At 47.0% G+C, this 14416-nt stretch overlaps 2 protein-coding genes across 2 annotated transcripts; both read right to left on the reverse strand.

The window, feature by feature from the left end:
* Positions 1 to 3685: 3685 nt before the first annotated feature.
* Positions 3686 to 4087, reverse strand: LOC110726003. The gene has a single exon (XM_021905479.1). The coding sequence runs from the start codon at positions 4085 to 4087 to the stop codon at positions 3686 to 3688; it is 402 nt and encodes a 133-aa protein (XP_021761171.1).
* Positions 4088 to 4644: 557 nt separating this feature from the next.
* On the reverse strand, positions 4645 to 7980 carry LOC110726005. Its single transcript, XM_021905480.1, has one exon. The coding sequence runs from the start codon at positions 7978 to 7980 to the stop codon at positions 4645 to 4647; it is 3336 nt and encodes a 1111-aa protein (XP_021761172.1).
* Between the last annotated feature and the right edge of the window lie 6436 nt (positions 7981 to 14416).

Here is a 14416-nt window from a genome sequence, read left to right on the forward strand (position 1 = left end):
ACGCAACTTTAGAGAGATTCGTACCAACATGGCCGGGGTCACAATTTCTCCCTCTGAGCCTGCCCGTGAGACAGAAGCTTTTGAGGCTCTACAGGGAGCGGGGACTGGTGACTCCAAGTTTTCCAAGGTCTGGCTTCCCAACTCCATTTACATTGTGGGCAATGAACAGCACTCTGCCGTGCGTTTGTGCCGTACGCATGAGTCTGGTAAGTTTTTCTGCCTTTCCTTTTCCTTCCTCGTCTTATTTAACTTTTTTGCTGTTTTTTTCAGGCTATGACCAGTTGGACAAGCGTATGCTCGGGCTGGCTGATAATTGAAAGGACCCTTTGACCGCCACTCTTGAGAATCTTCCTCATCTTTTTTATACGCTGGAGGTGTTTGCGGGTTCTCTGAAGGGCGAGGTGCGCCTGGCTTCTGCTGAACTGCGGGCTGTTGTTGGCACGACAGCTACTGGTGAGCGCGCTTAGTCCAGCCGTGCTGAGCCTGAACCTTCGTCCTCTACTGTTGGGAGTAGGCGTGAGACTCGCCCCACTCCTCGAAAGGAGGCTTCAGATTCTGAGGCGTTAGTGGCGCCTGCTGCTTCCTCTGAGAAGCAGTCTATCGCGGCTTCTGGCCAGGTGGCACCTCAGACCTCTACTGCCAAAAGGCAACGTGACCAAGCTTCTGATGAACCAAAGGATACTGCCGACGATTTTGCTGACAGTGTTCTCCAGTTTCCCTCTGAGGGGATTGAGACTATTGCTGCGGGTGAAAAACCCGTTTCTTCTGCTGAGCATGTTCTGCTATTTCCTTCTTCTGTTGATGATACTACCGCCGCAAAGGATACTACTGTTCCGTCTGCTGCAGCCGCTGATTTTCAGCTCCCTGATGAGTCTATCATGGAGCTTCCTAGATTTTCGCCGCGTCCCTACGGGCTAAGAGGGCGGCTCTAAAGCGCTTCACGGGGTGGGCTCTCCCGAGCAGGGGGTTCTCACCAGCAAGATCGTCCAGTGATTGACTTGGAGGACGATCCGGTGTCTTCTGCCCCTGCCGGAGATGAGCTAGAGGCGAAAAAGGCTCGCACTTCTTCTGGTCCAGACCCTCTTGCCTCCGCCTCTGCCAACACTAGGCTTCCAGGTGGGAACGCTGGTGGGGAAGACAACCAGAACTCCAGTGAACTTAACCGCTGTGTTCACCAGTTCTTGAGCGATGCCTTTGAGAATTCCTTGTCTACGACCTCACTTTCTACTGGAGGGACTTTCTGCCCCACTGGGGCTATTGAGTTTGGTGAGGTTCCTATTGATGTTCATCTCCGCCCCATACTCTGTCCTGCTGGAGCTGAGCACGCTTCTTTTCGGGCCTTAATAAATGTAAGGGCTGACACATCTTTGTTTGTGGACGACCCTCAGAAGGGCGGTACCTTAGGGTACCATTTGACTTAGGGGGTTTGTCTTCCTACGGATTCTACGCGTAGCTCAGTCAGCCTCCCAGCTGCTACGGCCTGCCATGACCTGCAGAAGGTTAGTTTCTGCTTTCGGTCTTTCTTTTTCTCGTTTCACCCTTTCTTTTCTTCTCTGCTTATTCTGTGGCTGTTGCTTTATTTTACTTTTATTTTATTTTGTTAACTTCTTTTGTTAACTCTCGCTTGGGCTCACCCTTCTCTTCCTCTGCTTTTCTTGCAGCTGGTTATGTCTGTAGGAGATTTGTCCAACGCTCTGTTGTTAGTAAAGAAGGAGTATTAGAATCAAGGCATAATTCTCTCTCAGAAGAATTTGGAGGTCCAGCAAGCTCAGGCTGAGGGGGATGCCATGACCAGTGAGGTGACTCCGCTGAGGGAGAAGGCGGATGCCCTGCAACTCTAGTTTGGAGAATTTCAGCTCACTCAGACCAAGTTGAAGAGCTGCGAGGAATAGTTGGGGACCTCTCAGGCCAGGGTGAAGGGGTTGGAGGTGGAAATAGCAGATCTGCGAGCTGCGCATACTGCTGAGCTGGAAGCGGCTAGGAAAGAGGCTCTCAGATCTTTTGCGCTCTCTCCTGCTTTTGCTAAGCTATTGGCTGATCGCCATGATGGTGGATGGGAGGCTGCGGCTCGGTGCGTTAGCAGCTTATATGGTGAAGGCGAGGAGCAGCAGGTTCGCTTCAACGCTTTCTAGGCTAAGGTTGAAGCTGCAGGTGAGGCTGGCTTGTTTGACCTCCCCGCTGATCATCCTCGTGATGTTGGCTGCAAGATTCCCAACCAGGATGTACTGAACTTGGAGGTGCCTCTTTGCCTTGACGTTGCTGCAGCTATCGGAGTGGAGTCCTTGACTGGTGATCAATAAAGGTTATGGCGGCTGTCACCCTCCTACTCTAGTGGTTCCTCTGAGTTTTCCTCACCCAGATCTGTTGTAACTAGGTAGTTTTTGTTACTATCTTTGGGGTGTATACCTGCCAAAGATTATGTTTCTTTGTGTAATTCCTGAGTACTTTGTCTTTTATTGCTGGGTCTGCCCAGCTTAACTTGAATTTGTGTTCTCCTAACTTTACCTGCCGAGTGTTTCCTTGTCCTGGTGGACGAGGGCTTGGCTTCATTTGTCCCGTGACTGTTTTGCTGAATGTTTAATCTTCCCTAGGGGGCAGAGGTTCAGCTTTACAATGCATGTTTTTTATGATCTTCTTCTGCTGTTTGCCAGTTGTTTATTTTATTGTTTGCACACTTGCCTGGAGCTATGCTTTTCTTAGCAGTATCCAGATCTTTTAGTGCTGCAGCATTTTTATTGCATTTGGTGGGGCCTTGTAGGTTGGGCCTCCCTGCTGAGACTTATTTATGTCATTCAGCTTGTTTATGCTGCAACTTTGTCATTTTGTGAGTTGTCATTCAGCTTGTTTTGTCGTGACTTATTTATGTCGTTCAGCTTGTTTATGCTGCGACTTTGTCATTTTGTGAGTTGTCATTCAGCTTGTTTTGCTGTGACTCATTTATGTCATTCAGCTTGTTTATGCTGCGACTTTGTCTTTTTGTGCCTACTTCTTTTCGTAAGGGCTTATTGTCTGGTTGTCTTCTCCTTTCCTCTCCCCCTCAAAGAGATAAGCTGCGTGGGACTAAGAGAGCCTTAGTGTTGCCCACATAGCTCATCTTCTTCTTTTTCCCCCCTTTTTTTTTCTCCTGCTCCAGCTGAACGTGTCAGGCTTCCCCCTCAGGCGTCCCCGAGGTGGTGCCCTGTTTTGCTGTGAGCAGGTGAGGTGAAGTTTTAGTGAGGGATGTGTTTGCTTTACCACTTTGCGCTAGAGTGCTTCTTGCCTCTGACACTTTGTTATTGTCTTTATTCGACTTCTGCATGTTAGCATATGATGCTTGGGCATAACATATGAAACAAATTTATGCAGCATACTCCTCACGTAGAGGCTTGTATTTCATTTAATAAAAATGGCTTAAATGCCTTAATTAACATAACATGGACTGAATAAAAGTTTATCAGACTTGAAACAACTATGTTTGTTTGTTTGATTTTTTTAGACTGTTTAAACAAAATAATTCTTTAACACATCCGCATTGAAACTGTTTCTTAAGATCTGTCCTTCTTGATATGCAAGGAGGAACGCTCCTGGTCCAACTTGCTCGTGAATGATGAAAGGGCCTTCCCAATTTGCTGATAGCTTTCCATGCTGATTTCCTCTTCCCACTGCTGCTGTCCTTCTAAGGACCAAGTCTCCGGGCAGGAGCTCCCTATGCTTGACCCTCTTGTTGAAAGCTTTTGAAATCCTGCTCTTCTGGGCTGCCAACTTGAGAGCTGCTTTCAGCCTTACTTCTGGCAGGAAAGTCTAGCTCTTCCATCATATGCTTTGCATTTTCTTGCTGCTCATAGTGATGTATTCTCAGGCTGGGGATTTGTACTTCCACTGGGACAACTGCTTCAGCCCCGTAGGCTAGGGTGAAGGGGCTCTTACCGGTTGACTCCTTCTCAGTGATCCTGTTTGCCCACAAGACCTCCGGGACTAGGTCTGCCCACAAGACTTTGTACTCCTCCAGCTTCTTCTGCAGGTCTGTCAGGATCAGCTTGTTTGCTGCTTCTGCTTGACCATTGCTCTGCGGATGGCAGACTGAGGCACTTGCATACTTTGTGCCCATGTCTCCCAAGTAGTCCTTTATGGTGTCTCAATCAAATTGACACCCATGACCAAATACTATACACTGTGGCACCCCGAATCTTGTGATGACGCTCTTCCATATGAATGTCCTGACTTGGGCTGCCTTTATGTACTTAGTGGGTTCGGCCTCTATCCACTTTGTAAAGTAATCTACCGCCAAAATGAGATACTTCCTGCCCACTGACCCAGTGGTGAAAGGTCCCAATATGTCCATTCTCCACTGAGCAAACGAGATCGGGCTGAGGATTGGAGTTAGATCGTTTGCTGGATGATTTATGACTGGTAAATACTTTTGACACTTGTCACATTTTTTCACATATGCTAGTGCGTCTTGTGCGAGAGTTGGCCAATATGCCCCCCTACTGAGGACCTCTACTCCCAATGCTTTTCCACCAATGTGGTTGGCGCATATTCCGGAGTGGGCTTGTTCCATAATGCCCTCCTACTACCACTCTGGAATACACCTCAGCAGCGGCTTTGAGAAGCCCTTTTTGTGGAGTTCCCCGTTCATCACTACATACCAGTTGGCGTCTTTCTTCACCTTTCACTGCAGTTTACCTGCTCTTTTTCGGCAATGCTGCTTTCTTCTAATACTTCGACCATCACTGTCCTTGTTAGGCTTTGTAAAGTGGAGCTTGCTAACTTGGACAAGGCGTCGGCCTGAGAGTTTCCTGCTCTGGGGACCAAATCTATTTGGAAGTGGACTAGCTGGGCACCCAATTCCTTTACCTTGGTTATGTACTTCAGCATGGTGGCTTCCCTTATCTCATACGCCCCCTGCAATTGGCTGCCAATGAGCTGAGAATCAGTTTGCAGGTGTACTTTGCGGGCTCTGGCTGCAAGGCTCATACGCAGGCCTGCCAGCGCCGCTTCGTACTCAGCTTCGTTATTCGATGCTTTGAACTTAATCTTTATGGCATACTCGAATACGTTTCCTTCTGGAGATGTGATTATGACTCCTGCTCCACTCGCCGTTTGGGCCGAGGACCCATCCACTTCCACCTTCCAGACCCCAACATCATCTTCTTTTTCCTCGTAGGAAGCTTCCACTATGAAGTCTGCTAAAGCTTGTGCCTTGATGGCTGCTCTAGACTTGACCTCTAATTCGTACTCAGAAAGTCCAATTGCCCATTTTAAGAGTCTGCCCGATGCATCCATTTTTTGTAATGCTTTCTCCAGCGGGTGGTTTGTGAGAACTTCTATTACATGCGCGTCAAAATATGGCTTTAGCTTCCTTGCTGCTGTGACCACTGCGAAGGCTAGCTTCTCTACCAATGGGTACCTTTGCTCTGCCTCGGTCAGCACGTGGCTCACGAAGTATATTAGCCTTTGCTGCTTTTGTATTTCTACCAGCAAAACGGCTGCGATTGTCTGTATTGATGCAGAGATGTACAGTTGTAGCTTTTCCCTCAGCTCCGGGCTGATCATTGTTGAGAGCTTAGTCAGATGCTCCTTAATACCCTCAAAGGCTTCTTTCTCTTTAGCCCCCCACTTAAATTCTTTGTTCCCCTTCAACAACTGATAGAATGGCAAGGCCTTATCCGTTGACTTGCTGAAGAACCTGGTCAGCGCGGCCATTCTGCCTGTCAACCGCATGATATCCTTGATCCACTTAGGCTCAGGTAGGCTAAGGACTGCTTCGACCTTTTTTAGATTGGCATCTATCCCTCTCTCGCTGATCAGATAACCCAAGAACTTTCCCGAGCTCACCCCAAAGACACATTTCTTCGGGTTGAGTTTGATTTTATATTTGTTCAGGGTGGCAAATGTTTCCTCCAGATCCATTATATGTCCAGCCTGCGTGACGCTCTTAACAATTGAGTCGTCAACGTATACTTCAACATTCCTACCCTTCTGGTGGAGGAATACTCTATCCATTGCCTTCTGAAAAGTTGCCCCAGCATTCTTCAGCCCGAAGGGCATAGCTATGTAATTATACACTCCCCCTTCAGTGATGAATGAGGTTTTCTGTCTGTCTGGCTCATGCAGGTTGATCTGATGGTACCCTAAATAGGCGTCCATGTAGCTTAGTAGGGCGTGTCCGCTGGTTGAGTCTACCAACTGATATATCCGCGGCAGCGGGTAATAGTCCTTTGGGCAGGCCTTATTAAGATCTGTGAAATCAACACACATTCTCCACTGGCCATTTGCTTTCTTTACCATGACCACGTTGGCTAACCACTCTGGGTAGTCATAAGGTTCAATGAATCCTGCTTCCAGGAGCTTCTCCACCTCCTCCTGGATTGCTTGGTTTTTCTCCATGGAGAAGCTTCGTTTTTTCTGCCTGACCGGCTTAATATCCTCCTTTACATTCAGCCTGTGTACCATGACTGCTGGGTCAATTCCGGGCATCTCATCTGCCGAAAATGCGAAAACGTCTTTGTTCTTCCTCAGTAGCTCTGTGAGGTGTACCCCTACTTCTGGATCAATGTCTTTCCCGATTTTCATCGTCCTTGAGGGGTCACCTTCTGTGAGCTCGACTGTGACGTGCTCCCCACTGGGAAGTGGCTTGGCCATTTCCTCTTTTGTGCGCTTAAAGTTTTCCATTGCTAGCTTTTGTTTATCCTTTTCCCTGTGATATTCTTCACGCTTCCTTTTCCTCGACTTCCTCTCAGGTTGTTCAGTGGGCCTTCTCTCTGAACCAGGTTGCTGTCTGGTTCTTGCGGGCTGCTTTAGGGCGGTTATGTAACATTGTTGGGCTGTCTTTTGACTTCCCCTGAGCTTTGCTGACCGTTCCTCATTAATTGTGTAAGCCATGGCAAGGTGATAGGTGGATACCACCCCGCCTATCTTGTGGATGAGAGGTCTTCCCATGATCACATTGTAGGGTGAAGGGGAGTTTATCACGAGGAACTCTGCCCGGAAATCACGCCTTCTTGATCTTTCCCCTACTCGGACTAAGAGTTTGATTATACCCTCTGGGGTAAGCCGTGATCCATTAAACCCGGTGACTTCGTAGCTCACCCTCTTCAGGTCTTTTCTGTCAAACTTCAGCTCGTTGAACGCACTGATGTATATGATGTTGGCTGAACTGCCTCCGTCTATTAGTATTCTTTCCACCTCGCAGTTTGCGATTCTCATTGTCAGCACCAGCGGGTCATCATGGGGGTAAATTATGCCATTCTGGTCATACTCGTCAAACGTGACCTGTGGCTGCGGGGGAAGAGGTGGCCATCTACGCTTATCATTGTCATTTTTTTGATGAATCATCGCCCGTAGGTCAGCTCGCGCTCTGTTGACTGTCCCCCCATGTACTGGGCCCCCGCTGATCACGTACACCCTGCCTTCTAGCTTGCCATCTACGTCCCTGTCTCCGGCTGGGCCCCTCTGACCTCCTCTGCGGTCAGGGCGGCCTGCTCTATCTTCATCCCTCCTTCTAGGAGGGTCATCGCGCTGCTTAAACTGATTCAAGTACCCTCTCCTGACCAAGTCTTCTATGTTGTCTTTCAAATGCGTGCATTCTTCAATGGTGTGACCATGGTCTCTATGGAAGTCACACCACTTGCTGGTATCACGATTTCTGTTAACCATCCTTGGGGGTCTCTGCCACTTGTCATCAGCGTTGTTCACGCTGAATATATGAGACCTGGAATGGGTTAATGGGGTATATTGGTCAAACCTCTCAAGCCTTGGCCCTTTCTTTGGGTCTGACTTCCTTAGTCCCACTGCTCTGTCCACTTCTGTGCGGTTTTGCTCAGCCCTGCTCGGCTGGTCCACCCTGGGTGTGTTCTTTGCCCGGGTGACCTCTGCCCGCTTAGCTGAGTCACCAGGTGCTTTCCTACCCAGCATTGCTCTGTCAGTCTCGTCTGCTTTGATGAACTCGTGCGCTTTGCCCAGCGCTTCATCAAGTGTTTTGAGGCTCTTACGCCCCATATACGCTCTGAATGGTGATCCTGGTAGTAAGCCACTCTACATTGCTAGTAGCGCTACCTCATGGCTCATATTTGGGATGGTTGTTGCCTCCTTGTTGAATCTGGTGATGAACTCCCTCAGGGGCTCGTCTTTCCCTTGAACCAACGACATCAGCTCGGTTGTCATCTTGGTTCGGTCTACCAGGGTTATGAAATGCTCCATGAACATTCTCTTCAACTGGCTGTACGAGTATGCAGAACATTTGGGAATGGCTCCATACCACTCCGCTGCCAGCCCCTCCAGGGTCGGCGGGAAAGCTTTACACCAGACTGATTCTGTCATAGTGTAAAGTACCATATGGTTCTCAAAAGCTGACATGTGGCTTTTGGGTATTGTGGTTCCGTTGTATCTGCAGCTTGGCATCTTTACTTTCTCCATTGATTCCTCTAGAATCTCCCGGAAAAATGGGGAATCATCTGGAGCAACCTGGATTCGCGCTCCTTTGTCTTTCTCCGGGCTGGGTCCTCGCTCTGAGGTCGGTGACCTGCTACGTGGAACTCGCTTCTCCGGGCTGATTCGAGCAGGGGTTATTTCCTCCACACTCCATTCTAGATTCAGGTTACGAACTTCCAGCTCCAATACATTCTTCCTCAGCTGAATGAGCTCTTTCTGCTCAGGGGTGAGGGTCGAGGACGCCGGCTTTTTCGCTACGGGCTCAGCAGCTACCTTTGTCGGTGACGGACTTGCCCCCTTACCCATGTTGGTGAGGACCGCAGTCATTGCAGCCAGCTTCTCCTTACTGCACTTAGAGAGGTTCTGCAGAATGGCTGGCATATTTACGGGCTGCTGTTTTTGAGCTGCGGGTGCTGAAACAATGAGTTCATCGTTCGCGCCTGTTAATGGCATTTCGTATTTGAAAATGGAGTTTGATCCCACCAGGTCGACTGGTTTCGACGCCGCTTTAGCAGCAGCTGATGTCGGTCCGATGGGGTTGGATTTCTGCGAGATGGTCGATTTGGGGTTTTCGGCGAATCCTTTTGGATCGACGGTTTCTGGGGGTGTTTTTTTGTGGTGTTTGGCTGGTCTCATTAGTTTTGGACATGGGTGTCTGTACAGTTTCTTCTCCGGCCATGGTGGTTAGCTAACTAGTCCCTAGCTCAATTGGTGAACCTCAGGTTAGATGATCCTACCCCCTCCTTCTAGCGCCAATTGTTCCAGGTGCGGATCCAAGGGTTCTGCTGGGCGAACTGGGTCCCGTCAACTTACCTACACAAGGCAGCACACGTAAACTGCCCTCGGGGGTGGCTCGAGGAACCCTCCTCCGAAGCTTAAGTTAGAGAGTGTTTAGAGAGAGAAAGTGTACTTAGAGAGATGTAGAAAGTATAATGACTTGATTGTCTTACCCCCATTCCGTTGTACTTTACCCTCTATTTATAGGCGTACCATCTCCTTTGTGGAGAGTTCAGCCTAGTCAGCCCTACAGGCTGACACTGCCGGGCTAGTGAGCCCTCCTTTAATTCCTTTCTTGGCAGTAAGTGCGCACCCTGGGGGCTGGGAGATAGTTCAGCGGGAGCTATCTTATACAATACATATTTTTGTCGAATTGTTTCTAATGAGCTTCTTTGGTTTGGACGCTTGCAGGCTATGCTTCGCGTGAACGGTCTCAAAGGGCCCCTCAATGAGAAGACCAGGGAGGTAAATGCAGAGAATGCTCGGGTCGCCTCTACTCTGGACAAAGCTCAGTTTGAGATTGCTCAAAATGAGATTTTGACACTTGATATGTTGTATTCCCAAGCGTCTACCAACCTGCAAGTTTAGCAGAACTTGGACGCGGCCAAGCAGCGAGTGAGGGAGCTCTAGGACCAAGTCAAGGGCCTTGAAGAGAATCTAGACACTCTCAAGGAGGCGGAGTCCAAGGCGGCTAGCCTTGGGGAGACGGTCAAGAGACTCCGAGGGCGGCTGAGCAACCAGGAGACCCAACTCCGGACTAAGTATAGGTCCTTGATGGAGGAGGAGAAACAAGCCCTGGTTAGAAAAATGATGGACGATAATGAGGTCATCATGCGTGCGGCCTGGGCGGTTGTTCATCCGTCTGCCGATTATCAAACCTGGAAGGTCCAGTTTGATAAGGCAAATGACGAGTTCAATGCTTGGCTCCTCAGGGAGGCTTAGGAGGCGGCCGAGAAGAAGGTGTCTGCCAAGAATGCCTCTGAGGAGTTCAGCTCGTCTGGCGGCTCGTCTTCTGGGGACGAGGAGGATGATCAGGAAACAAAGGAGCATGCGCCGGAGGACAAGGCGGATGCCAATGCTGAGAAGCTCCCCTGATCTTTAAGCTTTATGTTGTTTACTTCTGCGGCCGAATGGCCAATTTCTATGCTTTTCCGGCCTGTGTCCCGAGTAATTATGTTTCTTTACCGACCAGGGGGGTCGGATGATTTGTCAATTAATTCCTAGCTCTGCCAGTTAACATTCATAGTCGTCAATTTTGACGGCTGTTACTTTTTATGAAGCATCTGGTCGTTTGACTGGTTTTGTTTATATTGGTGTTTATGCTTTAAAAAATTTCAAAGCTTCCAATTTTTGTGCATTTAGGCTAAGTTTATTAACCTGTATAGTATGCGAATGTTCTTGCCCCTGGCCGGATGTCGCTTGGTTTCGGTTGAGTGGATTGATTGACATAGAAATTTTGATACTTTGAATAGTATGAATGGTTTCTGAGTCAATCAATCACTATAGTGATTGCCCCAAACCAAGCGGCATACAGCTGCATAGAGCAAAATTCATCCGGCCAAAGGCCTCGCGTAATATGGTAAAATTGCTAAGTCTCTTAACATTTTAATTAAGAACTTATTAGTCCGCCTGCCTTGCCCCATAGCAAAAACAGGCAGTCTGATAGCCTCTAATCCTGAAATAGTAGTTGTCATATGTCTGCACTTTAACACGCGGACAACTTGGTGCTTTTTAGATTTCAAGTTAGATTGAATCAAACGACTGCGAGCGCTACCTTAGCGCATTCGGTAGGGCCGTTTGTTGTTTTAGTAGAGAAATGTGCCACCCAAATAGGAGATGCTTCTCCTCGATGAATTCGCCCGAATGGACGTCGCCGGTTGCTTGACTCATGTTGGAGCAGACAGTCGTACTCATGTTGGAGCAGACGGTAGTTTAAATAATATTCATCCGGCCATTGGCCTCGATTAAAGAATTTGTTCCAGGTATGGATCCAAGGGTTCTGCTGGGTGAGCTAAGTCCCGTTAACAACCTACATAAGGCAGCACACGTAAACTGCCCTCGGGGGTGGCTCGAGGAACCCCTCTCCGAAGCTTAAGTTAGAGAGTGTTTAGAGAGAGAAAGTGTAATTAGAGAGATGTAGAAAGTATAATAACTTGAGTGTCTAACCCCTTTATTGTTGTACTTTACCCTCTATTTATAGTCGTACCATCTCCTTCGTGGAAAGTTCATCCTGGTCAGCCCTACGGGCTGACTCCACCAGGCTGATGAGCCCTCCTTAATTGCTTTCTCGGCAGTGAGTGCGCACCCTGGGGGCTGGGCGATAGTTCAGCGGGAGCTATCTTATACAACTAGCCCTCAAGAGGTGGTATGAGGTCACTCATGTCGACTCTTTATATGCAGGTACATTCTTCTTAACTGAGCCCAGCTGGAAGGAATAGCTCAGCATGAGCTATCCCCTACAACTAGCCCCTCAAGAGATGGCGTGATGTTCTTTTCACGCCATCTGTTCTGAGCGTGTAGCCTTATCGGCCATGGCTCAACGGGTCGTCCGGCTAAATTAATCTGCACACTCCTAGCCCCTCAAGTCTCTAGGGTGTTGATGCGGCCTGGAGACTTGGGAGGCCAGGTTATGTTATTATTGGCTGTGTTGTCATATCGTTTGCATGTTTTACAATGGATCTAAATTTGGGGAATGACAAGCTCGCGGAGAGGAATTTCGGTCACTCCGCTAAAGTCTTAGAAATGACGAGCTCGCTGAGAGGAATTTCGATCACTCCCGTTGAAGTCTGAGAAATGACGAGCTTGTGGAAAGGATTTTCGATCACTCCCGCTGAAGTCTTAGAAATGACGAGCTCGCTGAGAGGATTTTCGATCACTCCCGCTGAAGTGCGTATTCATATTAATTTTATTTTCATTATCTTGTTGTTTTTTTTTTGGCGGGAACAGTTAGACCTGGAAAATGGGTCATTCGGGTCGGGTATGGGTTGGGTCATTTCGGGTCGGGTCAAGTTCGAGTTTAAAGATTATCGGGTGAAGTTCGGGCCGGGTGGGGTCATTTCGGGTTTCGGGTTGATTTCGGGTCAGCCGATAATCGGGTCGGGTCGGGTATCAGGTCAACACTTTGGGTCGAGTTCGGGTCGGGTCAAGTTAGGGTTGGGTCAGTTTGGGTCGGTTCAATTTTCGGGTCGGGTCAATTAGGGTCTGGTCAATTTTCGGGTCCAATTTTCGGGTCAACTTCTAGTCGAGTCATATTCGGGTGATTCATTGGGTTAAATTCAATTTTGTATATATATTTATTTATTTTTTAACGCTATATTTATGAAGGCTATTTTTTCATGGATTATAGTAATTGTTTGACTTTTATTAACCTTTTTTTTTGTGTGTTTAGAATTTTAGACTGAGAATCACTTTCAGGATCTCTTGAAACTAAGAGGGATGCTCTAACTAATTGAGTTATACCTCACTCTCTTATTGATCTTAGTTTTAATACGTACTCTTATTATAATTGTCATTGTTGTAATAATTTCTTTGAATTATTCTTATACCCCCTCCATCCCAAATTACTCTTAACGATTTGACATTTTGCACTATTCACACATCTCACTTTGACCATCTTTTTTAGCTATTATATGAAAGTCAATGTAGTCATGTAGATGTTGTTGGGTCTATTTTAATGTGTAATTTCCTAATATAAACTTTTTATAACTTATATAATTATTTACTAAAAGAAGTTAAAGGACGGGTCATTTTTCGGGTCGGGTCAACTTCGGGTCTCGGGTTAACTTCGGGTCGGGTCGTTTCGGGTCTCGGGTCAACTTTGGGTAGGGTCATCTCGGGTCGGGTCGTTTCGGGTTGGGTCATTTTGGGTTTCGGGTCAAGGTCGGGTCAGTTCCACTTCGGGTTGGGTATGGTTCGGGTCGGGTTAATTCGGGTTTTGGGTCAATTTCGGGTCACTTGTTTCGGGTCGATTTTGGGTCATGGGTCGGGTCATTCGGGTCGGGTCATCGGGTCTGGGTCAGGATTGTCAAGTCTAGGAATAGTGTTTGCATGAGTGGGACACGTGTCGATGATCCAGGCCGTCAGTTTTGCTTTTACTGAAGTGACATGGTGGTTTGGTTTTGCTTTGTGCCCAACCGCCTCTTTACTCTGTATTAAATTCACTGTCTCCTTTTACATTCACTTCTTTTACTTCTCTAATTTTTCATCTTCCCTTCTCCATTTTTATCATTTCAAAATTTTCTCTCTTCATTTCTCTCCTTCAAACGCTTGTGTTCTTCCTGTGATTTAATTGGAATTGTAACATATGCATATGCATTTTAGCTTACCTATTTTTCCACAATAGTACGTGTTCTACGTATGTGGCTAGCCCGGGGGATTTATGCTCTATCAACCCGAAAACGCTCATGGCAATAAGGGTTCGTCCGAGTTTTTAAATCCACCCAAACCATGGAGTCGAGTTCGATCTCATCACAAACTCACGGAGCCGCCCGTTGGCATACACCCTCAAAGGAGGCTGCCTTGCTAACGCGTCCAAACTCTTAACCATGGTACCCTTTGAGACCCAAAAGCTTAACCATAGTGGAACACAGATCTTGACTCTAGGTTGCGAACTTCATTGCATCATTCATGACGATGTGATTATGTGTGCATTTTTTTTATTGATTTTTTTAATTATTTTTTTTATTAAAACCTTTTTATTTTTTTATAGAGTCAAGTCATAGATTTTTTTTTTAATTTTTGAGTCACCCGGATTTTTATTCCCTTATACTGCACAAGAGTCAACTTGTTTTGGTCATAGCCGGAGTTCTAGAAAGAGTACGTGTCTTACAACCTATGGATCTGTAGCCCCGAGTTTTATCGTTCATTTGGAGCTAATTTCATCCTAATCAGAGTCATAGATCAAAAGTTATAACCAATATACTACAACCTGTCCAGTTTAGGTGTCTTTTTATCGTTACATTTTTATTTTATTTTTTTTTAAAAAAAATCGCGTCAAGCTAGTCTTAGCCAAGTCCTTTAATCTGTGTCAACTTGGATTACATAGGATTATAGAATTTTATTTTTATTTATTTATTTTTTTTATACCCATGAGTCATAACTCTTCTAGAATTCTAGTCCTCTTCCTAATTTCTTGCGATCGATTTTTGTGCTAACCTTAACATGTGTTCTTTGTCTTTGATTGTTGTTGATATTATTTATGACTAATGATTTTCAATGGACCGTTTTC

The sequence above is a fragment of the Chenopodium quinoa genome, unplaced genomic scaffold (genome assembly GCF_001683475.1).
Source record: "Chenopodium quinoa cultivar QQ74 unplaced genomic scaffold, ASM168347v1, whole genome shotgun sequence".
Classification (NCBI taxonomy): domain Eukaryota; kingdom Viridiplantae; phylum Streptophyta; class Magnoliopsida; order Caryophyllales; family Amaranthaceae; genus Chenopodium; species Chenopodium quinoa.